Consider the following 24,497-nt stretch of genomic DNA (forward strand, 5'->3'; position numbering starts at 1 on the left):
ACAACTGAATCAGATTTTTTTTTTCCGGCTCATGACTCACAACTCCGTAGAGCCTCATTTGGCAAATATAAGATAAGGTTAAATTAACACAGAACCTTATCAGAAGTCGTTTCTATGGCAATCATGTTTGAACAGACTTACATTATGTTTGTCTATTGACATCCTGTAATTGCTAACACATTGATTAGCATTTTTGTTTTCTCAGGAGATCATTTATGCCCTGAAAAACACTTTTAAATGTCACATTTTATTCCAATTTAATAAGAAATACAGCGATGTATACTATTCGGTACTATTTTTGAAACTTCAACTTTTTGCTCCAAGCTAAAACCCCCAAAAATACAAAGACCAAGTTTTCTTTTTTAGCCCCGAATGTGCACGCAGGTAAATTTAAAACGCAACGACATATTTAGGCCATTCGGTGTTGCGTAAATATGCCACACGGGCACAAAAACACACACTTGCGAAATCACACTGGCTCTTTGTGTGTAAGTGTAAGCACTTCTCACCTTGTAAATGTGTTGCCGCCATACAAAGTCGAAAAACAAAAAGTGTTTTGCATATAAAACGTTTTATTTAAAACGCTCGAAAAGTGCGGATGATGCTCCCGGACGGACACACACAAGCACAGTTGGTTAACATTTAAAACGTGCATGCAACACTTGAGAAAAATCAGGAGTTAGCAAAACGTCTCTTGCCGTGGGCTTCAATATTTTTGTCCATTTCAGAAGTCACCATGACATTTTCTCCCGACAGCACATCAAAGTGTAAGACACTTGAACGCCTCGTACAATCTTACACAGAAAAATGGAAATTGGGAAGGAAGTGTTGTGAATGCATCATTTGTGGTTTGTGACCCGCTTTTTGTCATTTTTTAATAAGTTAGAAACCATTCATTACATTTTCTAGAGCCTTATTTCAAAATATACAAGTGTTAATGTCATTTTTTGGCAGAAAATGCGTTTCCAAAATGGTGGATTCTTGTCAAAACAACCCATGTTCTGATTCTTTTTCATCACTTATCCCAAAATATCAGGATCTAAAAATACGACACATTTGTCGCTTTCAATTTACCAAAAAATAAAAATAGCGGCTCCAAATGAGCACATTTTGCCAATTTTGGAAAACTGCAAAAACACGTTTCATTTCAAATAGAATATTCTCTGAATTCTTGACATAGTGGTAACAAATGAAAGTGCGGATCGTGTAAAATAAATAAATAAATAAAATAAAACATCAAGACTCACTCTCACACACACACATACATGGCTTTTCTACTCTAGTCTTTCATGCATGATGACTTGTGGGCTTTCCAGTAAGGCACACGTGGGCGATTCCTCGGGGTAAAGCGCCGCCTGTCACTCATCTAGGAATATATTCATGTTTATATATATATAAAAAAACGTCAACATTCATCTTCTGGTGAGCGCGGGGGCAAACTGAACACAAACACACGGAAACGCGTGGTGATGTCAAAAAAAAATAAGGGGGAGAAAACATTCCTTTCTTGGTTGGGGTGATGTGTAGAGATCCGCTTTTATATCTGATGCAGATGTTTTGGACCTTGTGTAGGAAACCCATACTTGACAATTCTGGCATAATTCTGGATTTATGGATGCGTGGGGTTTTTATTTATTTTGCATCATGCATTTCATAGTCTTTTTTCTTTCCACAGGCTCCTTTTGAGTGTGTTCTCATCAGAATTTAGTGGTTTAGGCACTCCGAATCAATATTTCATTGAATTTGTTTCGAGTAATTTATTCGGACGTTTGCTTGTTTTAAATCTAATAGATTTTCCGCACTATAAGGCGCCACTAAAAGACTTGAATGTTCTGAAAAGTTGGTTTTATGGTCATTCATACATTTTCTGATCTGTTTTATCCTCATTAGGGTCGCAGGGGGTGCTGGAGCCTATCCCAGTTGACTTTCAGGACCTGAATTGGTGGACAGCCAATCGCTAAGCATGAGGAGACACAACCAATCATAGGTATGGGCAATTTAGAATGTCCTCTTTGGAATGTGGGGGGAAACCGGAGTACCCGGAAAAAAACCCACGCAGGCTCACTCAAAATGGCTGTCAGTTGAGGATTTTTGAACCATTTTGGAAAATTGGGTCCATTAAATTCTTATGAGAACCCATCGACGGCAGCCATGATGGATGTGGAACTCATTTGGTGTTTTCCACCACCGCCACTTCCATCCTGTCGGCAAAATCCGGACTCAGCCCGTTGAGGAAGAGACTCCCGTTTCGCCTCAGCGAGGCCGGCGTGAGCGACAGGGTCAAGTTAGAGTAGGCCTCCAGGTCGTCCCCCAGATTGGCCGACAGGGTCCGCTTTCCCGGGGTCATTTCGGGATTGGCCGAGGCTCCGATGCCCAGCTCCGACGATAGTTTGCGCTTGATGGATGCGGCGCGCTGGAAGCGGTCGTAGATGTCCACGCTCAGGCGCCGCCGGGTCTCCTTGAACTCGGCGGACACGTTGGCCGTCCACTCGGCGGCGTGGGCGCGGAATTCGCCCACCTGCGACAACAGATCCAGTAGGTTAGTTCGCCGCCCGCCATTGACACATCTTTTAAAAATTATTTTTATGCCATTTTATGTGTTAATGTATTTTTTTCATACAAAACAGGTCTTTGCGATGAGGTGGATTGTCACACATCAGCGCCAGCTCCTCCTGTTCAAGTGGATTGGACGTCTAGTCACTTTGTAAACACTTCTATTGTAATTATCTTATGCACTTTGATACTTAGTTCTGTTTTGTTAAGATATCATAAGACATCTTAATTTTCTTTCATACAGTGTTTTAAAAGTAATTAAAACGTTTTATAATGTTATGTTGTGACGATGAATTGAGGAATTCAGCTAAGAAAAAGCTTCACATTTGACATTTGCTGCTTTAAATGCTTTGTTTTGAATTTAATGTATATAACTTTATTGATGTATGGGAAATGCTTTGCCCTCTGGTGGACACAGTAATTATGGCAATTCATTTTCTGTTTTGAAAACACCTGCGATATTCGACGTTCGCAGAGACAACTTTTGGTAAGAAACATTTATTTGAAAACAACAATTATCCCATTTCTATCGACGTTTAACTATTTATTTTACTTGTTAGGATAAAGAATTTGACATGAAGAGCTGCGGTCGTCATGTTAAGCTCAGGTAAGCAAACCTCAATGCAAAATATTACTTTAATATGTCAATTAGCTAAACTATGCACTGTTTCGTAATTCATAAAACAACTGTCGAAGTTCTAGAAGTGTCAAATATTACTGTAGTGCTATCGTTCTTGTGTAAATATCACGCTAATTAGTGAGTAGCACTAAGCTAGCCGTGAGAGGCTAATTGCTACTCTATCAAACAAATGCTAAATATGCCGCTTTTTAAAGTCAACCTGCTTACTTTTGACATGCTACATTATTCATATTGTTTGTTTAAAATGCTCATAGGTTCAATGTGTTAGCTAGCTGCGGTTTAAAGCAGGTTATAATGTAAATTTTACATTCATGTATTATTACACAATGGGAAATTTTGATTAAAAACATTTTTGGGGTCAAATGCGGGGTCAGGAAGTCTACAGATAATTTAAATCGATGATATAATTGCCCAATGTCTGGTTATCTGTCGTTGCTCGTGTCAAAGTCATTTAAATTCAGTATATGTTAGTTAACATGCATATTTTTCACCCACGGTGGTTGATTTTAAACCCTCACAGTTGTTAATGCATCGTGGAATAACCGCGTACCCTTCGCCGCGTTTGACACATTCGTTGGCATCGATCTGGGCCCTCGGTGGGCTGCCTTTTTATTTATTTACAACGTTCTGAAGCGCCTTGGCTTTACGCCGGAGCCCATTTTCTGCCCAAACGTACGTCTCCCGCACGCTTGAATTCCTGCTCGTACCGCTTCGTTCTCACTCTGGCCGACTTGGCGAGCTGGGAATTCTCGGCAGAGCGCCGTAGCCGCTAATTGGGAAAACAAGCCGTTCCCCAAAGGCTAGAGCTACAGCACGTAGATTCAGACAAGGAATCTTTAATGGACAGGACGGGTTCAGATGCGCTGGCGATATACGGACCGGCCCGTAAATAATGGATGAGGCTGTTGTGAGCCGTGATGAATTGTAATGTTATTGTGCGCCGGCCGGCTAAGGTTTTTGAGAGATGAGTCCACTCGTCCGTTTGGCTGTATGTCAATTTATTTACCGTTGTACTTGTTGAGGTTTAGATTTGAGATGGAAATGTGCTGTCTCGCTTCACAAAATGGAGGATAACAGACATTTTCTTCTGTTCTCCTATTTATGTAGATTAAAAAAACTATGTATGCTAGATGTGGAAAAGGGAATAAATATTAGAAAACTAAATAGAAAACGAGAAAATAAATAGTTAATACTAATAAAAAGAGAATGTTTATGCTTAAAATACTTTTTTTATGCTAGTAAAGTCTTTTAACAATAAAATTAACTACCAAAATAATTGTCGATGAATGAAAAATGCATTCTAGGCTAATTGTATGCAACCTTTTTTTTCTAGTGAATGATTGCGGGCCGGAATAAGCTCCAGCACCCCCTGCGACCCTCGTGAGGATAAGCAGTTGTCCTACCTCTTCTTTGGTCTTCTTGGAAATGACGCGAAACCAGTCGCCAATCATACTCAGTACGGCGGCAAAGTACGCCAGACCCACCAGGATCCAGAACCACACCACCGGCTTGTAGTACTTGAGGTACTCTGGACTGTCGGAACCACCTGCCAGTGACAAAATCACAGTTGAATATTTTTTCCCGTTCTCGTGTGAAATGCGGCAGTTAATTGAGGAAATGGCACTCCTAGAAAATGGGCTTCGATAACGAGCTGAGCGTCACGCGGCGACGTTCGCTCGATAAAAGCTCGTCTGGAGGCCTTAGTGGGAGGTTTTAATAAATCCCAGCACAGACGTTGATACATAATCATTAGGCCCGCGAGGGGTGACGCAGTCACGCACTTTAAGTGACGGTTGTCCCAACCCCCCAATTGTGACAAAAAGATGCCATCTGTCTCCTGTTGTCTTTGTAAAAATGAAAAAAAGTTGAAATATTTGGGCAAAAATAACTGTTTTTACCTTTTTCCCCAGCGACAAAGTCCCCAAAGCCGATGGTGGTGAGCGTGATGACCACAAAGTAGATGGACTCCAACGCACTCCAACCCTCGATGTGCTTAAAGATGACGGCCGGCAGCGCCACGAAGATCAGGCAGCCGAAGAGGATGAAGAGCAGCGTGGAGATGACGCGGATCTTGGTTTGGCTTACTTTCCATTTCTGAGAAAAAATATATTTTAGTATTAAAACTGTTTATCTTGACAGCAAATGTCCTCAGGCTAAGGTCATTTTGGTTACAATGTAGCCTACAATTAGCCTAGCTTGCTTGTTTTGGGGTCAGCAGTAAGTACAAGTACCCAGAAAAAAATTCCCACGCAAATCCCACACAGTTAGGACCCAACTGGGAATCGAACCCAGGACCTCACAACCGTCAGGCCGCCCCCGCCAACCACTTTACCACCGTGCCGTCGTCATAAAAATCACCTCAAATCGAAGGCATTTTCCAAGATAGAATTTATATAAGTACCTTTACAGATGATATTGAAAGTTAATTTTAAAAACTGACCACAATCATTTTCTCCACTTTAGCGATGCCCTTGCCAAAAATGGTGCCCAGCTGATCGCCCACTCCAGCCAAGAGGAAGCCGAAAAGGGGGATCCCCATCAGCGCGTAGATGATGCAGAATATCCGCCCGCCTTCCGTGTGAGGGGAGATGTTACCGAACCCTGGGAAAGAAAAGATAGACAGGTACAACTTCATACTTCATTAGTATTTTTCAAACTAGCGTCACCGCTCCGAGCACATTCCGTGTCTTGTTTAAGCGCCGCTAATGACGCGAGTGGCATTTTAATGCACTCGCCACGACCCGAGGGCCGTTCATAACGACTTCGGGGACGGGACTGACGCTAACTGCGGGAAATGCTGTGAGCGATGCTTGTCGGATGACGGCTCAAAACAGGAAATTGGCTTTTAGTGGACACTTTGGGGGAGTGGAAATGTGACCAAGCTCTTTGCATTGTGAAATTTTACGTTTTTGCATCAATTCAAACACTTTTTTTTTTATGTTAAAAGTGGTGAAATGACTAAAAAAGGTTCCCATTTTCATGTATTTAGTCTTCAAGTTTTTTCCGATGGCTCTCAAGGAAGAACATTTCGAATTATGAATGATTTTATGGCTCTGCTCGCTAGACCACACGGGACAGCGTGATGAATGCCGTGCCTCAAAACCCAATGAGCATACGCGCTACTCTCATTTAAAGGCGCGAGAGGAGCTGCCAATTTATGGATTTGTGAGCTCCTGCAGGTGTCAGATGAAGAAAAGTGTGACAAGAAAATAACCGTGGCTGCATCAAAGGTACGCTCACGTAGCCTAGCGTCTCTTTTCGGACGCCGCGGCAATTTCACGCCAAATTACTCCGTCAAATGACATCGTGACTACCCGTCCGTCGCCACGTTTAGGGTCGCGCTCACCGATGGTGGTGATGACGGTTCCGGCGAAGAAGAAGGAGGAGCCTAAGTCCCACAGGCTCATCTGGTTGGACGAATTCCCCGATGGGTTCACGCCGGCCCGGATGGCGGAAACCACTTGCTGATGGCGGCCGTGGCGGGGAAAGAGAAGCAAAAGGTGAGTGCGGACATTCTCATGACGATTGCGCCGCAGATGACGAAAACTTTTAGAGCGGAGCTAATTAAGAGCACAGCAGACGAGGCGCTCTAAAGTAGTCACGCCAGTGAAAATACAATGTAAAATACTTCAAAAAACACATGTATTTTCCATTTCTTCACTGCTATGACCAATTAAAAGTACCAAGAGTGGACGTACGTTATGCCTAATTTTACCCGTATTTGTTGCTAAAAAAAAGTTGACTGAATTGACGGTATGGCTCGATTTTTGTCCATTGAAAAAAATAAGCCCCTCCCCTTTTTCTTCTTTTCTTACCTTGACCAAATCCTCCAGCTCGGACGAATTGACGCAAGCGTGCACGGCCAGGAAGTCGAGCTTCTCGGCCAAGATGGCCAGTTTCTGCGAGCTCTCGTGAGGCTGCTCCAGCGCCCGAAAGACGGTGGCGCCCATGACCAGGTAGACCACCACCAGGAAGAAGATGGCCGACACGGTCTTCCAGCGCATGACGGTGGCGCGGGCAAACTCACGCTCCTCTTCCTCGGCGCACGTCAGCACCACCGGATTGGCCGAGAAGGAGAGGCGGGGCTTGCAGTTGTGGGCGGCCGATTTGGGGTCCAGGAGGTCCGGCGCGGCCACTGCGGAAGGATGACGTCGTTTAACAGGTAATGGAGATTAATCATCGATTCTCGTCAATTCTGCCTAGCGACAGGAGAGCCCACCAGGGAAAAAAAAAAAAACCTATATATAGAACTATATAAGAGTGCTATTGTCTTGCCAATTATTAACTTGCAATAGTCTTTTGCCATTACATGGGAGAGGAAGTTCATTAAATATTAAAATATGAATATTAAAAAAGATTTTTTTTTTAGCTGCCAACTGTGTTCGCCTCCAGTTGCGTAACCACTTAATGGGCCTTATCATTTTTTTAAAAGTAAACAGAAAAGAAAAGTTGCACTATTTAGTATGGCAATTATTCCAATAACAAAATATTCATGTGAAAAGGACATATTTAATAATTTTCTTGATAAGGTGTCAAATAAAGAGCAAATTATAGCAATATACAATACTCGTAGTACTACTAATAATACTAGTAATGCTATTAAAATGATATTAATTCACCAACCCTGATTAGAAATGTGACTTATTTAAAAAAATATAGAAAAAATATATTTTTTAAAACTACAAAAACTCCATTAAATCCTTCACATAACCCAATAAGAATAAAAAATCTAATTAAATAATATATTATAATACTATTCTTCTAATACAAAAAAATCAATTTGAATACCCAAAAAGTCAGAAAAATGATCTGAAAATACAAATATTTTTAGTGTCTCCAATACATAAAATAAATATAAATACAGTGTTGAAAAAATAACAAACATATATATATATATATATATATTTTTTTTACTGTAAGCAACCAATTGCCGCATTTCACTGTCATTGTTTTGCCTATGGGGAAAAATAAAAAATAAAATAAAAAACTCCCACAATTCCCTTGTTTTCCAATCAGAAAAAAAACAACAACAACAACAAATGATTGCATCTCGACCAAGAACCAATTCCTGCCACTTACTTCTCTACCATCTCCTCTCCACTTTTTTCCCTCCTAGAGCGATCTCCTCTCCGAGCGAGAGCCGCCGGCCTTCCCCCGCCACGGCTGGCGCCGCCGGGGGCGCCGGCGCCAGCCTCCTCTTCCTCGACGGAGCGCTTGACGATTTTCACCTCACGCCACGGACGTGGGCGCTCTCCGCACGGCCCCTTTCGGCGCGAGGAAAATCCCGGCGGGACGCGAAGGACATGGCGGTCGCTCTCCTCGCCCGCTAGACGCACCCGGGGGGGAGGAGGACCCCCTCCGTCCGATCCATCCGGGTGTCGGCGAGACGCCGAAATGAAAGGTTAGTGTGCGTGCTTCGCTCGAGAGAGAAAGAGAGAGAGTGGGAGAGGGAGAGAGAGAGAGAGGATGGGGAGAGAAAGGGGGAGAGAAATACATCCATTTAAACGACGTTATGGAGAAATACGAGGAAAATATGCTAATTTTAGTATGTGTAAACTCGACGTATTTCAGTGGGAAGAGAGAACAGTGGCGGGGGCGTGACTAAATTGTTTAAAAAAATAACTAATTTTCCTAATCAAAGTAGAATAAACAATACTACAGTAAAGTTAGAATGAATTATGTAAACTCCAACATTCCTTCTATATGGAAAAAGACATGACAATTTTTTTCTCGTATCATTTGACTCCTAATAGAGTGCGTCCATTTTTCCGTAAGACCAACTGTCTTCGCTTAATGCATTTTTTTTTGAGTGTTGATTGGTTAAATGTCATTTCAGTATCTGTCCAATCAGCGTGGACCATAAGCGTATCCCTTCGCTCTGGTAATGGTGCGTTTGTCCTCTCCGCTGTCGTCCCGCTAAACGCCACCCCCAAGCATTTATCGTTGCTAAGATGCGTTCGCTGGCTGGGGAAGGCCGACGAGAAAGAAAAGAATCGTTTTCATAAAAGCCACTCGCGTCTTTTTGTAAATATTTGAAGACGTCAAATGCTAAAAAATGCATGGCTTTGCTAAAATGCAATCAGTGAGTTTCAACGTATCCAAATCCAAATTTTTACATTAAAAAGTCGTATTCGTGAGCTTTATTTCAAAATATTTCTCTTGTAATAGCATTTTAATTTTGCCATTTTACAATTTAACCTCACTTGGATCTCCTAAACCCATTTGTTACATTTTTAATTGTGCAACGCCAACACCGCGTCGTTGAGAAAATTAAAATACATGTGGCTTTGCTTATAATTTGAAAGCTCGTCTAAACTGTCTAAAATTATTTCCTCATTCTTTCAGATAACTCGGATTAAAATGGCGTTTGATTCCAGGAAACATTTTTCTTCATTTCCAGGAAACGTTCCCCAATGGCGGTAAGCTAGCCCTTGTATTCCCAAATGGCGGCGATGTGCGCCAATCGATAGGCGTCTGGGAGCTCAATCTCCGCCAGTGAATTGCGTCGTTTCTCTCTTCTCGCCGCCGCCGGAAACGTTAGTTTCATCCGGACAATCCACTCTTTCCCTCAGAGAAAAAAAACAAACAAACGTGGCGTAAATCACGGCCCAGTACATGATTGATAACCACCCTGTCCGGCTCTCCAAATTGAGCGCCATGACGACGTGTTGGCGCGGATTAAGATGCACTTCTAAAATGTCTTATGTGTATTGATATGGGAGGATAAAAAAGAAGGCAGTATAGCAGTAATATAAATGGCGGATACAAAAGATTGCGTGACATTTAGTGGATATTTAAAGCGCTTAAATGCGTTTACCATTAAACGCTAGCTTCAGATATGAATATTGCGTCCATTTTGATCCAAATCGCTTATAATATTCCCATGGAAACCATTGCAAATGTCAACAATGCGTTTTAGCCTTAATCCGATTTTCTTTAAAGTTTTTTATCGATATCAAAATAGACAGGAAAACGCTATTAGCTGTCAAATGTAATCATGTTTTTAAATGATAAAATATCAGGACCAAAAAAAGAAATAAACCCAATCGAGAACCTGGTGAGAGAAGTTTCTTTGCGTGCTCGCAGGCGACCAATCCAATTAATCCTTCCTTTCTCGTCAACCAGGAATCCTAATTACGTTTGGGAATATTGATTTCATTACGCCTACCGGTCATATTCTTTATCCTCCAAAGAGAGTTAGCGCCACTCAACTAGCTCAGCAACCGGATACATGCAAATACTTGAATTTAGCTCGTAAACAAAGAAGACACGAGTCCCATAAATGTCTGTTTTCGCCCCAACGCCGGAGGTGAGCCATTAGCTAAAGTCGTAAATCCAAAGCGTCGCCGCCACCGTCTCGCCGTCGTAAATACGATCACGTGACCCCCGGCGCAGATTGGGGCCCGTTTTGGTCATAAAATGACAGTCAGAAAAAGGATTAGAGTCGGAGCTTATGTTCCGTGGGCGCTCCTCCGCTAGTTTACAAACAACGCCGACTGCTGATAGGTGGGGATTTACGTCGGAAGCCCCGCGTGTGAGTCATCGCAATCTCTTTCTTTTTTTTTTTGTTTTAATTAGATCGCTACAGAAAGTGGAGGCCTCGTTAGCAGCTTTGCCAGACACCTGCTAAACCACAGGTGTCAAAGTGGCGGCCCGGGGGCCAAATCTGGCCCGAGAAAGTAAATGATGAGTGGTGACTTTCTATTTTAGGATCATATTCAAATGAAGAGTAATTAAATTTCCTGATTTTCCCCCTTTTAAAACAACAATTGTCATTTTTTAATATTTTTTTTCTGTTTTTTTTAGTTCGAAAATAATTTTGTAAAATCTAAAAATATATACCAAAAAAGCTCAAATAAACATTGTTTTAGATTTATAAAAAACAGAATATTCAAGGCTTTTAATCCATTTATTAAAAAAAATCAAAATATTATATCTAAAATGTCCCCACATGAAATGGCGTTGTCTCATTTCCAAAGCATAAATCTAACTGTATTGCATGTGGCTGTGACGTGTCCCAGGTTACCATGGCGACGGACCGGCGCGGACACCGAGGGGTGAAGACGAGGGGAAAAGCGAAGAGCATCTCGCTGGCTGGCTCCAAACGAAACTCCGAGGGGGGCGTTACCCATCATGCACTACACGGTGAGGTTGTTAAAAAGTTATAACCCCTGCGCGCACGCTAGCTCCCAACGACAAGGCACTCTAAATTACACATACATCGTTTTTATCTTCAAATCTCTTTGGCTTATCTCTCTTAATCTGATTCTAGAAATCGTTTTTGACTGTAAAATGTTAAATTTCCAATGTAATGACCTTTTTTGACATCAATTAAAAATAAATGGTCGCCGTGTTGTGATGTAAGCGAACGCTTTAAATAATAAGTCGGCCCAGCGCGGACAAAAGCGGCGAATGTTTGACGTCAAGGCTGAGACACGTTCATGAAACATTTAATGACCGCGGGAAGAAAAAAAAAGGGAAAGAAAAACAACAATCTCACGCTGCGGATGTTTCGGTAACATGGATTGGTCGCGTGGAATCGATTGGCGCTAATGCTTGTGTATGGATGAGAGAAATTGACAAAAAATATATGTTTTCTTTTTGTAGGATTGGACGTCTATCGCCGTCATTGGCTTTGAAAGGTGAAGAAAACAACGCTATCCTGTTAAGTTGGGTAATAGCGCCTTCTTGTGGTTGTTTATTCATGGCTCAAGCTATATATCACGTTGTTGGTTCGCGGGCCAATAACGTCAACTCAATTATATATTTATATAAATATTTTTTTTTATAAATGGATTAAAAGAACTGGATTAAACCCCCTGAATATTCTGTTTTTTGTATGTCTAAAACTATGTTTATTTTAGCTTTTTTTTAGAATATATTTTTAGATTTTACTAAATGCTTTTTAAAATGAAAAAATGATTTAAAAAATGACGTCCTTGGCCGCGTTCTTTGTGGCGAGCGGGGGAGGAAGTTTATTTTGTGTCGGTTCGAGCCAAAAGCGGAAGTGACAGATTGGCCTCATAATTGGATAAACACCCCTCGTACGCCCACTCCAGATACACGTCACCCCCGGGGACCTTTGGACCTGAGAGCAGGATTAGCGTGCGTGCTAGGCACAATTGACAAGAATCCATGATTCATCTCCATAACTCAAGTCACTTTTGTTTATTTTTTTTTTCAATTTTTACAATACACACTTGAAAGCAACCAATTTATGAAATATTTCTATTTCCCCTGTTGTCCCTGTTTTGTGGCCCGGGCCCGCTTTCAACCCCCTCCTCATCTCTTTGCGAATCCTCTTACAGGTGGATTATGGGTCTCGGATGTCCGTAGAAAGCGAGACGGCAAACAAAAGCCCAGCTGCGCCATGGAAAGAAACCCTCGCCCGGGATGGGCCGCAAGGGCCACTTTCCAACAGGTCAGTAGACGTACATTTTACACTAATTCTCTATTAAAAATATGATTTTTTTTTCTTCTTTTTTCACCTTTAGGCTGCCTCCACGTCCTCTCCGGGGCGCCGTCGCTAAGCGGCCATGACGCGGCCCCCCGCCGTCCCCGTGTGGGCCCTCCTGGTGGTCCTCTCCGGGGTGACGGCGGACGAGCCCAACGTCACGCGGCGCATCGGCGGGGGACCCCAGTGTGGCGAATACAGCAGTCAGGTAAGCGGTGGTCGCCATTCTTTTGTCTTTTTTAGCTTCTGGTTGTCATTTTTTCCCAGGTGACGGAGGACGGCATGTGCCACTTGGCCGCCTCGCTACCGCAGCTGGACGAGCGGCGCTGCCCCGACATGTTCCGCTGCACGGACGAGGTTTCCTACTGGCTGCGGGAGAACCAGGAGCGCAAACGGCAGCTGGCGGCGTTGGAGGAGACGGTCTCGGAGCTTCGGGAGGAGCTGAGGAACCACCGCCATCGAATCCGAGTCTTGGAGATGCAGGTAGGAGAAAATTGTGCCTTGTTCTTGTGTCCCAAACACTGACTTGAAGTGCGTGCTGACGCCACCTTGACCTTGCTAACTTAACGGGATTAGCCTCCTTGTCCGCCACGTGTGGCCTCGTGCGACATGATCCCGCAAGCCAATGAGAGGACACGTGGACCGCCCGCGTCTTGTCTTCATCCACATCATCTAAAAGACTATTTTGTCTTTTTGTTTTCTTCCCAAAAAAGCGTGACGACAGAAGCAATTCCAGCAGTGGCGTGGAGCGCCGTTTTCACCAGATGGAGGAGCGCTACGCCCATGCTAACAACCGGCTACATCTACAAGGGACGCTCGTCCTCAACCTGCAGGTCAAATAGTTGCCATCATTTATTTTTAATATTGGAGCGGAATTGGGCAAAACGTAACCCCACCTCTCTTGTTTTTAGAACCAAGTGCGCAACCTCACCTCATTGGTGGAGCAGGTGAAGAACAGCCCGGGGTGTCCCGCCGACCCCGCCCGTCCGAACCCCCTGATGAGCACCCAGCAGGCCCGGCGCCCAGGTACTAGCGGACCGTCACATTAAGCTAGCAAAAATGCTAAATCTGAACAAGTGTGGACGTCACTTATGTATTGGTAAATACTAACTAGCTAGGCTATCCACTGGAGAGCGCTGAAGCCTTGTTTGCCCCCTTGTTCAGATCACCTGGGCGCCAGGAATTGCCCCATCGACTGCGCCTCCATTTACCGCAACGGCGTCAGGAGGTCCGGCCTCTACACCGTGGTGCCGTCGTTTGCCGGCGTGCCCGTGGAGGTCTACTGCAACATGGACGTCGATGGCGAGTTTCAGATGAGAATTTAGACGCCATTTTGGATCAGGGCCTCCATTTGCTAATTATTTTTGTTTGTGTTTTGTTTTTTGGAGTGCAGGTGGCGGTTGGACGGTGATCCAGAGGCGGCTGGACGGTTCTGTGAGCTTCGACCGGAACTGGCGGGAGTACCGTGCCGGCTTTGGCGACCTGCGCACGGAGTTTTGGCTGGGAAACGATCACATCCACCAGTTGAGTGGCCGAGGGGGCTACAGCCTCCGCATCGATCTGGAGGATTGGAGTGGAAGACACAAGCATGCGCTCTATCAGCACTTTAGGTGGGTGGCTGCGTGGAAGGATGGATGGTAGGATATATTTCTGCCAGTGTGCGTGGGGATGGCCTTGGCAGTCAAATACAACTGTACCTAATGTATGAAAAGTTCCACCCACCAAATTTCTTTATTTACACCACCAACAAACATACTTTAGAGTAAAAAAATGGAGAACAAAGGCCTAAATCGATTCCAATTAAGTCATGTTTACTAATTTTTGGAAAACGACAGACTATTGGATGAGGAGTCGGCCTCACAGTTCTGGGGTCCAGGGTGATAGGCTCCGCCCCCCAGAAAATTGAAATTGAAATTTTCTTGCAGCGTAGAAGATGAGGAGCACCGCTACCGTCTCCACGTGTCGGGCTTCGGCGGCGGCAGCAGCAGCGCCCGGGATTCTTTCGGCTGGTACCACGACAAACGCGCCTTCAGCACGCCGGACAGCGGCGACATCTGCGCCGAAATCTCCCACGGTGGCTGGTGGTACGGACAGTGTTTCTACGCCAACCTCAACGGCGTCTACTATGGGGTGAGTGCCGGGTATTCAGGCCCGATCCCTTACCGGGCGTTGTTGACCTAAGTCGTCCCTCCAGGGAGGCCACTATGCGGCAAAGGGCAAAGGTCACCTGGGCCCCGACGGCATCGTTTGGCACTCTTGGAGGAATTCCGACTTTTACTCGCTGAAGAAAGTCAGCATGATGATACGGCCGCGCGGCTTTGGGAATCGGCCGTCGCCGTGAGCCACTTGTTGCCGTGGCAACAATGGGGAGGAGCTACTAAATCCATTCAGGTAGGACATTTTTGGACATTTTTCAACGTTGGGTGACAAAATGTATTCATTGAATAAAAGGCTTATTTCTTTGCAACCTTATATTGAAAAAGGGATTTTTTTCATTGGAATTACACTTTTATAGGATCAGAATTTTGCAATAAATTACCAATTGGTTGGACAAGAGAGATTAAAATATAAGTACATTTTCCCTCCTACTTATTAATACATTTAATGTAGATAGGATAAAAATCACGCGTTTTTTGGTTTTCAGCTAAAACTAATGATCCCGCGGGGCTAAAAAGACTTCTTTCAGTCTTCTTTGCCATTTCCCAAAGACAAACCCCCTCTTTGAGGCTTTTCCCGCTGGGGCGCCGGAGTCGCTGCGAACAAAAACAAGGATTGTTGTCGTATAAAGATGGCCAACCCTTCATTCTTTCCCCCTTGAAAAATAGGCCCAAAACCTCTTTGAATAGTGTAATATTTATTTATATGCATCATGTACACTCGCCAGACACTTCAGTAGGCACGCGTACACGGATAAAAGCCACGCGGTCGTGAGAGAATCGTGCTTATTAAATATGGATTTGTACATGAACTCGAATCGTAAAGAGAAACGGACAAAAAAAAAGATTGATTGCGAGCAAAAAGCAAAAAAAAAAATTATGACATATTCAACAGCCTTCATATAAAAAACAGCAGAATCACATCAAAGGCAGCGGGAATTAATTTGTCTCGTTTTAGCTCGTCGAGCGCCATGAACGTCCAAATTTTTGAAATGTAAACGTCGACAAAAGCAGAAATGGAAACGGATTGAAACTTTTTTTTGTGTCCTTTTAAACCGAGCAAGGCACGTGAGTAGGCCAGGAAGGGGGCGGAGCTTCCTGTCCACGGACCAGGAAGTCAGGAATGCACAAACATTCTTAAAGGAAAGGCACTTCTTTTTTTTTTGCTAGCGTAACTTTGCTAAATTGTGACATTTTTTTCTAATGAGCTTGAAAGTGACGTCTTCATGTCTTCGGTGATGTAAACTGCAGTTTTGCGCGTTTTGTTCCCGTCACCCTCCCCGTGGACGTTAAAAGAAGGGTGGGTAGGCGTCGGCCATTTTGGCTCACATAGTGGTGAACTGACCGTGAGCTTGTCTCAGCTTTGCAGCAATCTGCCAAAGAGAAAGAAACACAAAATGGCGGTCGGTGGTCACAGTTGCCGCGTTTAAAGTGTCTTTACCGTCTCGTAAAACTTGACTTGTTCTTCCAGGTAGAGCTGCATGACCCTGTTGTAGTCGTAGATACGGTTGCTATGGAAGTGGTTCATCTCGGCTGAGGGATTTCAAATAGAAAGGGTCAGCAAAATAGCACAAAATGGCGTCCTTCTTTGGTCTACCTTGCAAAGAGTACGACATAGTGCTGACTCGCTTGGCCATGGTGACCTTTTCCTGAGGGCTGATCTTACTGGCCGCCACCAACTTGTCGCCTTCCTTCACTTTGTCGATGGCGGCCTGATATACAAAAAAGACAGTTTTAAAATTAAAATGGCGTCGCTAGACTAAAAATTGAATGGGCTTTCATACTTTGTGGACGCCGATAGTGTCTGGGAAGCATCCCAGTAAACCTTTGTACTCGTTGTTGGTCTCCATGAGGAAGTGGAGATCCTTTTTGGGCTGGATAAAAGACACATAAACGTGGCATTTGAAAAATGTCAAGATTATATAAGCGCGCTTAAATGAGTGGGAGGATTTATGTTGAAAAGCTACAAGTAAACAAATGTGACTACAAGTGTCCATCTGGATTAGCTCCAAAGTCAAACTGGAAGCATGACCATATTTGGTCAACTGGGAAAATGCCATTACATTTTAACACTCTTGTCCCCCAATAAGAACCAACCTGCTCCGCCACCAACTGGGCTATCTCCTCGTAGGTCTTCCCCGCGGCCGTCATGGCGTCCGTTAGCGTCGCTTCACCTACCAAAAAATAAATAAAAATTGTTTTATTTCTTGGCACAGTAGTAATAGCAATAGCATAATGCATTCCTGTGGTCACGGAAGTTAGCTTTGCGCTAATACCTTGGTAGCCGCTACTGGTAAACACCGACGATAGGTTCTGGAAGGCTTTCCCGATTCGCTGGTATTCTTTTGGTAGAGCTAGATAAGAAATATTTCACGTTGAATGTATTTTTTTTCTCCAAAAAGTCGCTAACAGCAGGTGGCGTCGTCATACTTACGGCCCGTGCAGCGTTTCCAGTGCTCGTGTCCCACCGTCAAGATTTCTTTGACGCCGTCGTCCATAGCTTTGGTAAACCTGCTAAAGTGCTCGCATTTCTGCTCGCTGTGCAAAAAAAACGTTTAAAATGGCGAGCGTGGACAGTTTTGTACATTTTTTCGACTTACACTTCGATGGGGTCCAAATCCGGAGCTTCGGGTTCTACCGTAGTGAAGATCATCACTCCCACCGTTTCGTCTTTTTCTGCTTTTCTCTTCCCTGTTTTCCAGTCCTGCATTATTTCAAGAAAAAACGCTAACTTTAGCGTTAGCCTTACATGTTAGCGCTTAACTAAAAATAACTTGCCTTTTCGTCTTTGTACGTTAGGAAGAGCTGAAAAACTTCGCTGTTAGCCACCACGGGGTGCCGGCACATCCGGCTCATCCATCCTTGCAGACGCTCCATTCGCATTTTGATAAACTCTTCTTCAAAACGCCCTAAAAAAAGGATGTCAGAACATTTTAGACATAATATTTAGATGTTTTTATCTTTTTATAAATGGATTAAAAGAACTAGATTTGATCCTAAAACAGAAAGTCGCCAATCATGATTGACTTTTTCGGACTGCACAAAATGATGTGGCGGACCACATTTGGCCCCCGGGCCGCCACTTTGACACCACTCACCTGTTACCTGCTTGTCCGGCAGGGACGGGATGGGAATGGCCGAACCGAATTTATCCAGGAGCCTCTCGTAGAGCCAATCGAAGTGCTTGTAGCGGTGGTTCACCGGTCGGTTGGTGGTCTGCAGACCAAACAAAGTGCATGTTTACAAGTAGCCGTGGCTAACCGAGGCTAAGCTAGCTTCTTACGTTGGGCATGATCTGGTACTCGATGTAGCTCTTGAGACCGTACAGTTTGGAGCCTTTCTTGGGGTCGGCCACCACGCAGTCCAGCTGCGATTCGGGGTAAAGCCAGACTGGACCTACCTCGCCCATCTGAGAAATGTGTAGGTTTTGTCAGGGTTAAAATGGCGGCCGTGAAAGCGAGAATAGGAACTTACGTAGATGGGTAGCTTGTCCTTGGACTTGGTCGTCTGCTTGGAGAGGAGGTACAACTCGGGGCCGGACTTGGAGAAGCCGGGAAACCTGAAAACCAAAAAGTTGTTGCCGGGTAGAACAAGCGATGGGACCGTGTTTGGAATCCTCACTTGAGTTTCATGGAGGCGTGGGTGCCGCCCCTCTGCATGGCGCCGCCATCTCCGGCTTCCACCTCGCCGTAGCCGCCGACGGTGGACTTGTCGTCCCACTCGTCGTCCCATTCGTCGTCTTCCGCTCCTGTTAGACAAAAAAAAAGAAATTGGTCGATGTTTTGGCATAAAAAATACATGTTTTGGAAGTTAGCATTGCGATGTTTTTGGTGGTGAGTAGCACAGAAACAAAGCAAAAAGCGGAATTAGTTTTCTAATCCAACCTGAAACTTGTACTTGGTTAACATTGCAGCTCACATATGTTTTAATATTTTTCCATAGGACCACACCGTGCATAAACACATACATCAGATACCTGTGTAGTCCCTAAGGTAAGGATAAGGGTAGAGGTCTTAAGAAAAGAAAGAGAAAGAGTTGGGAAATTCATATTTCAAAAATTCATAGAGAAATGCAGAATTGAGGTAAGAAGAAATTGCTAAAAATTTAAGAAAATATTTGTAGAATATTTGTAATATTTGGGTTTTTCTTTTTTACCTGGACCCTGGTAGGCCTGAGGGTGTCCGTGGGAGGCCCCGCCCCACGCGTCCCCTTGGGCCTTGCCGGTCTGTGTCCCCTCCGGATTGGACGGCCAGTTATTGGCGGCGCCCGCCGAGGGTTCCGCGTTCCACGTGGACCAGGGATCGTTGCCATTGGCCTAGAAAAGACCCCCAAAAAATTGACCTGTTATGATGTTTGTTTACATGCTAATGTCGCTAATTCATCTCAGCATGCGTCATCATTCATACTCCTTGCTAATATCTCCACCGCCGTGACTATTTTTAAATAACTTAAGCATGAAAGCCAATGTTATTTTTCTTCACAAAATGCTAGTTAGCACTTGAAGCTAATTCTGTAGTTTTAGTGCTAAATTCAAGTTAGTGTAATTCATGCGGCAACCCATAGGGGCAAAATGCGGCTCTATACCGCCCCTAGTGGCGGTTACCTCATCAGGGGACGATAGGTAGGGGGAAACTGGGGTATCGGGGGTGTCGGGCAGGGGGCTAGAGCCCCTGGCGTCCACCTTGATGGGAGGGAGAGAAGGTGACATCATCACTAGTCGCCAGCTTAGTGTGTTGTGGGGGAAATTTTTTTTTAAAGTGAAGGGAACTCTTGCGCTTTCTCTGTCGACATTTTTTACTGACACAGCACGCCACTCGCTTCCTCCCAACTTCCCGCTATAGCCGGTTTCCTGCCAGTACGGCTAAAAATGGCGCTAACGCACGTACGAGGCAAGCGGCGTGACCCAATAGGGTTCTCACTTCTCCATTTCTAGCCGGGGATGCGTTACCTGATTTTGGTGGGCGGGGGCTAAGGAGTCGAAGAAGGACAGGTCGGCATTGGCGATGGCGGGGGCAGGGGCGGCGGGCGGTGCTGTTGATGTGGCGGTTGGGATGGGCGACTCGTTGAGCTGCGAGAGGGGGAAATTATTCCAATTATTTATAGCATTGTATTCATCAAAGTGTTAAAATGTAGCTATGCTAGCACAACAATAATTGCCCAAACTTTTCAACTTCTAGGAGTCAAACAAGGCCTAAAAATAGACAAAATGTTAGATATGTCTATCTGGAGTTAACCTTGACTCTAAACATTCTTTTTTTCTGTCCACAGGAAATCAGATTAGCACAAAAGAGGCGGGCAAAGAAGACGGACGGACGGAATCAGCGCAATTGTCAAAGAGGTGCATCCTGTTGCTGTTTGATTTTTTCAGGCAGCTGGGACTTTTTTTGTCTTTTTTTAAACAAGAACACATGACCCGTACCTCGATGTAGTCTTCGGGTACCAGGCCGATTTCCCCTCTGGAGTTCCGTGCTTCAATCCATCCTCCGCCGATGTGCTGCCACACAAATTGGACGCTCAGATCACTAGATTTAAAAATCTTTCTTAGCCGATTCTGTTCCTAGAAAAGGCTGCAAAAGTGACTGCAAAAAAAAATCCGACAAACACAGCCAAGCGACCTTTGAACTCCCGGCGAACGAACATTCTCACCTGATTGGTGACATTGAGGGTCTCGCCTTCTTTCACCGTCAGCTCGTTGTTTCCGGGCTCCGCAGTGAAGTCGTATAAAACCTTTGCCTGAGCACAAAACGCACAAAAGCGCACTTGTCGGCTTTTCCGTGTAGGCGGCACGACGACATTAACATATATCTCCACACGCGTGACACACGCCGACACAAAAACAGGCCAAACTAGTTCCTGGTTGTTACCCTGATAGCGGTGGCAACCAAAAACAAGCAACGGGGTCACGTGACTAACATTTTAGTTTGCCTATCTTGCAAAGTCAACATGTGATTTAATCTTTTTTGCATGCATTTAATCATCCAAAACACATTAAAAAATGATCTTGCAATTCAAATTAGCTCTTGAAGATCACTTTGGATATTTTTTATAGGCAGTTACTGTCATTTCTTGTCATATTAGGTTATTATAGTGTAAAAACAACAGTGCTTTCATTAAAAAAGGAATATTTTTGATTAAATAACGTTCTGTTTCCTCTTTACAGTTAATTATTAGTCAATTCCTTGAATGTCAAATACTGCTAGCCAAACATCAGCTTTTCAGAAAAACTCCATTTCCCAGCATGCATCAGGAGTAGCCAGTGACCCGCACTTGAAAGGTAGCAAAATGTCACAAGACTTCTTAATGAGATACATTTTTCCATGTACTACGAAATACTCGCGTCATTTACTACTTGGTTCTTATATCGTTAGATCTTCCCCACTTTTTAAATTCATAATCATAACGTCTTTGATCTTTGATAACTTTGACTTTCCAAGTTAAGGCTAACGAGAAATACGCTCTTGTCTTTTCGAACGGGAATATACGACGTAGCTTCAAATATCCGATCAAGCACCACATAAAGCTTGCTCAACTTACCGTCATCGCCATGGTCGAAACATTTATTAATCATTACAAAAAGAAAAACAAGAAAAAAGCAGGCCCTTGGCGTCTCGTTTCAGAGGCTTTTCCGACACTCAGCTGGACATTTTCCTTCCGCAGCCTTTCGCTATTCAGGGAAGTAATCGCGGCGATTTTCGACGTAAACGTCGATAACACGCGTTTACGAGTTTTTACAAGTCTTTTTTTTCTTGTGAAGAGATCGACGTTGGTTCGGATCCGCCCAGAAATGTGTGTATGTGTGTGTGTGTGTATGCTGGAAAGCGGGGAGGGAGTGACCCAGACCCGCCGAGGGGAAACCGGAAAGGTGGACTCGATCCGATACGGATTCCACCACCATCCTTTATTTAAACAAAAAAAATAACATGCATTTTTAAATGTATATATTGTTAACATGTCAACTTTTTGTGCGTAAAAGTCTTCCATTCTTCTTTAATGCCAGAATATATACTTTTTAAAGTCAAACTAAACTAAAATACAAATATAAATCGCGATTATAACCTGTACTCAACAATAATTTAGTCTAATATCAAATTGTTTTTTATTCATAATGAGTAGCGATTTCAAATGTCAAAGGAGATTTTGCTTGTTGTTGTCGCCGCCTTGTGGATGCAAGATACATTACAAGTCAATGCGAGCCCTATTCATTATGTTAAAGTAGGATTCAATTGTTTCTTTTTTTCTTTGTTTGTTCTTATGCTCTATTTGTGACGTTTGAGCATTTTTGATAACACTGAGCTCTACTTTGTTTGTATAATTGTTGAATTTTAATAAACCCGTTAGGTTTCTAGCAAAGGAGTTGGGCATGTAAATAACGAGTGGCCATCTTGCGTCGGTGAAAATTTATGGACTCTACTCCAGAAGATGTAAACCACTCTTCACTCGGTAAGTATACTTGTATATTTGCAAACAGTTTGGTTTATAAACAACTTTATTAACGTGTCTGAGATATATAAATTGGAAACATGTTCTATTTGGAAATAAGTAGTAGTGAAACTTTACCTGCAAGTCAGATTAGTCATCAAATCTCTCTGATGTAATGATATGTAATCCTGTTTTAAAATGCTAATGACAAACTTATTTCAACTTTTTAGTCATCAGCAAGCAATAGAACATTTCGCTCAGTGTGGTGCTGCCATCTACTGATGGGTATGCATCAGTGCGATTGATTGCAAGATTGAAACAGTCCCACTCTGTCCAAATCTTTCATTTTGAATCTCATTTGCCGGTGCCATGTCTTAAAACATATTTAATCTGACAATCTGGCCCACAAAGAAGCAAAAAAAACTGATTTTTGTCCACCTTCCAAGGATAATCCCTGTTCAGCACCTTCTCATATTTCACCCAGCGTTGGATTATGACGATGTTGGCAGGGGGTGTCGTCTCCCTGCAGGTGTGTCCAAAAAACGCACATTCGGTCTCAGTCAAAAAATCCTACAGATTCAACCAGACGTCATGTTGTCTTTCCTTCTCCTTCAATGTCTTTTGTGGTCTTACAGGACGGCCCAAACGGCGGATCCCAACCTCCCCTTCATGGACTACTTGGACAGCAATCACTCGGTCTGCATCAAATGGGGGGTGAATAGCACGCGGGGGGACATCACCATCAAATTCATCGTCAACACCACCGGATGGATCGGATTTGGTTTGAGTCACACCGGGGACATGACGGGGGCTGACCTGGTCATGGCGGGAGTTGGACCTGATGGAGACTACTTTAAAGTGAGTCCCTACACATTTCTATACTAAAATGAGTACAGTACAGATTCAAATTGATTGGACACCAATGTTAATACCTAAAAAAATGCAGATTTCTACCACTTGTTCTACCCATTTTTTTATTATTTTTTAATGAAATTCTGATTTCTAACCACTATTTTGTAGGATTATTATTCGGCGGAGAACACCTACCCCACAGAGGATCGGCAGCAGAGCTACAGGTTGCTATCGCTAAATGAGAGCGATGGGCAAACTCACATGACCTTTTCCAGGGATTTGGAGACATGTGATGAACAGGACATCCCAATTCTTGTAAGTCTGACTTGCCATTTCCATTCAATATAATTTGCACATCTTCATCCTATTGAAAAATAAAGACTAGTCTATTTTATGCTGCACATTGTATGCATGTTTGTTTATTTTTTTCCATGGCATGGAGCTTCAAACTTGCTTTCGATCTATTGTGTTGAGCATGTAATCATACTTGTTTTAAATCTCAAATTTCACGTAATCTTAGTTTCTGTGTGTTCTCCTGTTACGCTCCCCTCAATGCTTTCTTAAAATAAAGTTCATTCGAAACGTCCCATACAAACGACTGCCATAGCGACACCGATTGTGTTTTCTTTTCAATGTAATTCAACACGTTTTTTGGAAAGAAAGCTCCCATGCAATTCACTAGTTTTTTTATTCTGTGGAATGTTTTTATGTATAATCACATGTTGTTATTAATTTTCTAGGCCAAACCCATTTATGTGATATATGCTTATGGACTCACGGATCAGATTGGCTTCCACTACAGTCTGGTTGGCGGAAAACAACTCAACCTACTGGCGAGTAATGGAGATTATTCTATGGCCATCTTGGAAACTGTAAGATTTTTCTAATTTTGAATATTTTAGATAGTATTTTTTTCTTTTTATAACCCCAATACATATTGATTTTTCTCAGAATCAGTCCTACAGAGACGGCCACAACGGTGGTATGATGGGAATGTCAAGTCACGGATGTAATCATACGGCCAATGCGGCAGCCAAGTGCCCATTTTGTAATTGGAATCAAGCATTAATTCTGCTTGTGTTCTTCTGGGTGGCTCTTTACTGAAAAACACACTCTTGCGTAATTTATACGTGAGCTTTCGGTAGTATCTTTATTCACTCACAAGTAAAACACAATCATATCTAGTGTTAGAATATTCATTTAACTGTAGTATGTTATCATTGTGTATTTTCAATCATTGTTTTGTTATCAATTCACTCACAATAATAACTGCACTTCTGATTCATACTTGTTTATATCATCCAGGTTTGATAAATATATTAAAATTCTTAAAGATAATTAGTCTCCCAGTTATATAACTGAAAATATGAGAGTATTTTGGGCATGAGTGATTCTATAATCCTGACATTGAGTGTAGTATGTC

At 43.3% G+C, this 24,497-nt stretch overlaps 4 protein-coding genes and 1 long non-coding RNA gene across 8 annotated transcripts; 3 read left to right on the forward strand and 2 right to left on the reverse strand.

Annotated features, from left to right (window-relative positions):
* Nucleotides 1-409: 409 nt before the first annotated feature.
* kcnk2b (potassium channel, subfamily K, member 2b) lies at nucleotides 410-8,610 on the reverse strand. The gene is made up of 7 exons (XM_077710766.1): nucleotides 8,273-8,610; nucleotides 7,009-7,328; nucleotides 6,540-6,657; nucleotides 5,634-5,794; nucleotides 5,092-5,287; nucleotides 4,597-4,739; nucleotides 410-2,518 (listed from the first exon to the last, which is right to left on the reverse strand). Coding segments are annotated over exons 1-7 (1,290 nt in total). The 5' UTR covers nucleotides 8,274-8,610; the 3' UTR covers nucleotides 410-2,167.
* Nucleotides 2,899-7,342, forward strand: LOC144189707 (uncharacterized). The gene is made up of 8 exons (XR_013324963.1): nucleotides 2,899-3,040; nucleotides 3,114-3,160; nucleotides 4,527-4,716; nucleotides 5,104-5,267; nucleotides 5,657-5,816; nucleotides 6,329-6,423; nucleotides 6,528-6,693; nucleotides 7,027-7,342. It is a non-coding gene; the product is annotated as an uncharacterized LOC144189707 (long non-coding RNA).
* Nucleotides 8,330-20,833, forward strand: LOC144189545 (angiopoietin-related protein 7). 3 transcript variants are annotated; one of them, XM_077710768.1, is made up of 14 exons: nucleotides 8,330-8,594; nucleotides 9,539-9,612; nucleotides 11,215-11,338; nucleotides 11,801-11,867; nucleotides 12,502-12,614; nucleotides 12,688-12,855; nucleotides 12,915-13,130; nucleotides 13,361-13,480; nucleotides 13,559-13,673; nucleotides 13,812-13,949; nucleotides 14,041-14,257; nucleotides 14,573-14,777; nucleotides 14,842-15,038; nucleotides 20,072-20,833. In XM_077710768.1, the coding sequence occupies exons 6-13, from the start codon at nucleotides 12,730-12,732 to the stop codon at nucleotides 14,986-14,988; spliced, it is 1,284 nt and encodes a 427-aa protein (XP_077566894.1). In that variant the 5' UTR covers nucleotides 8,330-8,594; nucleotides 9,539-9,612; nucleotides 11,215-11,338; nucleotides 11,801-11,867; nucleotides 12,502-12,614; nucleotides 12,688-12,729; the 3' UTR covers nucleotides 14,989-15,038; nucleotides 20,072-20,833. The 3 variants fall into 3 exon arrangements, with proteins under 3 accessions (XP_077566894.1, XP_077566896.1, XP_077566895.1); XM_077710770.1 differs by lacking the exon at nucleotides 11,801-11,867; XM_077710769.1 differs by lacking the exon at nucleotides 9,539-9,612.
* snx9b (sorting nexin 9b) lies at nucleotides 15,482-21,656 on the reverse strand. Its single transcript, XM_077710779.1, has 19 exons — nucleotides 21,338-21,656; nucleotides 20,450-20,536; nucleotides 20,223-20,297; nucleotides 19,752-19,871; nucleotides 18,959-19,118; nucleotides 18,780-18,815; nucleotides 18,425-18,551; nucleotides 18,278-18,362; nucleotides 18,087-18,212; nucleotides 17,902-18,019; nucleotides 17,582-17,712; nucleotides 17,404-17,507; nucleotides 17,238-17,341; nucleotides 17,080-17,157; nucleotides 16,901-16,977; nucleotides 16,588-16,677; nucleotides 16,401-16,515; nucleotides 16,245-16,336; nucleotides 15,482-16,176 (listed from the first exon to the last, which is right to left on the reverse strand). The coding sequence occupies exons 1-19, from the start codon at nucleotides 21,347-21,349 to the stop codon at nucleotides 16,129-16,131; spliced, it is 1,785 nt and encodes a 594-aa protein (XP_077566905.1). The 5' UTR covers nucleotides 21,350-21,656; the 3' UTR covers nucleotides 15,482-16,128.
* LOC144189598 (DBH-like monooxygenase protein 2 homolog) lies at nucleotides 20,883-24,412 on the forward strand. 2 transcript variants are annotated; one of them, XM_077710773.1, is made up of 7 exons: nucleotides 20,883-21,589; nucleotides 22,142-22,242; nucleotides 22,669-22,751; nucleotides 22,858-23,080; nucleotides 23,243-23,389; nucleotides 23,815-23,946; nucleotides 24,026-24,412. In XM_077710773.1, the coding sequence occupies exons 4-7, from the start codon at nucleotides 22,892-22,894 to the stop codon at nucleotides 24,176-24,178; spliced, it is 621 nt and encodes a 206-aa protein (XP_077566899.1). In that variant the 5' UTR covers nucleotides 20,883-21,589; nucleotides 22,142-22,242; nucleotides 22,669-22,751; nucleotides 22,858-22,891; the 3' UTR covers nucleotides 24,179-24,412. The 2 variants fall into 2 exon arrangements, with proteins under 2 accessions (XP_077566899.1, XP_077566898.1); XM_077710772.1 differs by lacking the exon at nucleotides 22,669-22,751 and having other exon boundaries at nucleotides 22,142-22,243.
* Nucleotides 24,413-24,497: the final 85 nt, after the last annotated feature.

The sequence above is a fragment of the Stigmatopora nigra genome, chromosome 2 (assembly GCF_051989575.1).
Source record: "Stigmatopora nigra isolate UIUO_SnigA chromosome 2, RoL_Snig_1.1, whole genome shotgun sequence".
Taxonomy (NCBI): domain Eukaryota; kingdom Metazoa; phylum Chordata; class Actinopteri; order Syngnathiformes; family Syngnathidae; genus Stigmatopora; species Stigmatopora nigra.

What these genes read in the sequence shown, in the direction of transcription:
- kcnk2b (XM_077710766.1), bottom strand. An exon ending in AGCTGGAGGATTTGGTCAAG is followed by an intron (nt 6,658 to 7,008) that starts GTAAGAAAAGAA and finishes GGCCGCCATCAG; the next exon opens with CAAGTGGTTTCCGCCATCCG. An exon ending in AACCGTCATCACCACCATCG is followed by an intron (nt 5,795 to 6,539) that starts GTGAGCGCGACC and finishes TTTCTTTCCCAG; the next exon opens with GGTTCGGTAACATCTCCCCT.
- LOC144189545 (XM_077710768.1), top strand. Translation starts at nt 12,730, where the DNA reads ATGACGCGGCCCCCCGCCGTCCCCGTGTGGGCCCTCCTGGTGGTCCTC. An exon ending in TCCGAGTCTTGGAGATGCAG is followed by an intron (nt 13,131 to 13,360) that starts GTAGGAGAAAAT and finishes TTCCCAAAAAAG; the next exon opens with CGTGACGACAGAAGCAATTC. An exon ending in CTGCAACATGGACGTCGATG is followed by an intron (nt 13,950 to 14,040) that starts GCGAGTTTCAGA and finishes TTTGGAGTGCAG; the next exon opens with GTGGCGGTTGGACGGTGATC.
- snx9b (XM_077710779.1), bottom strand. An exon ending in TTACCTTAGGGACTACACAG is followed by an intron (nt 18,552 to 18,779) that starts GTATCTGATGTA and finishes TTTGTCTAACAG; the next exon opens with GAGCGGAAGACGACGAATGG. An exon ending in CACGCCTCCATGAAACTCAA is followed by an intron (nt 18,363 to 18,424) that starts GTGAGGATTCCA and finishes TTTGGTTTTCAG; the next exon opens with GTTTCCCGGCTTCTCCAAGT.
- LOC144189598 (XM_077710772.1), top strand. Translation starts at nt 22,892, where the DNA reads ATGGACTACTTGGACAGCAATCACTCGGTCTGCATCAAATGGGGGGTG. An exon ending in AACAGGACATCCCAATTCTT is followed by an intron (nt 23,390 to 23,814) that starts GTAAGTCTGACT and finishes TTAATTTTCTAG; the next exon opens with GCCAAACCCATTTATGTGAT. An exon ending in CTATGGCCATCTTGGAAACT is followed by an intron (nt 23,947 to 24,025) that starts GTAAGATTTTTC and finishes GATTTTTCTCAG; the next exon opens with AATCAGTCCTACAGAGACGG.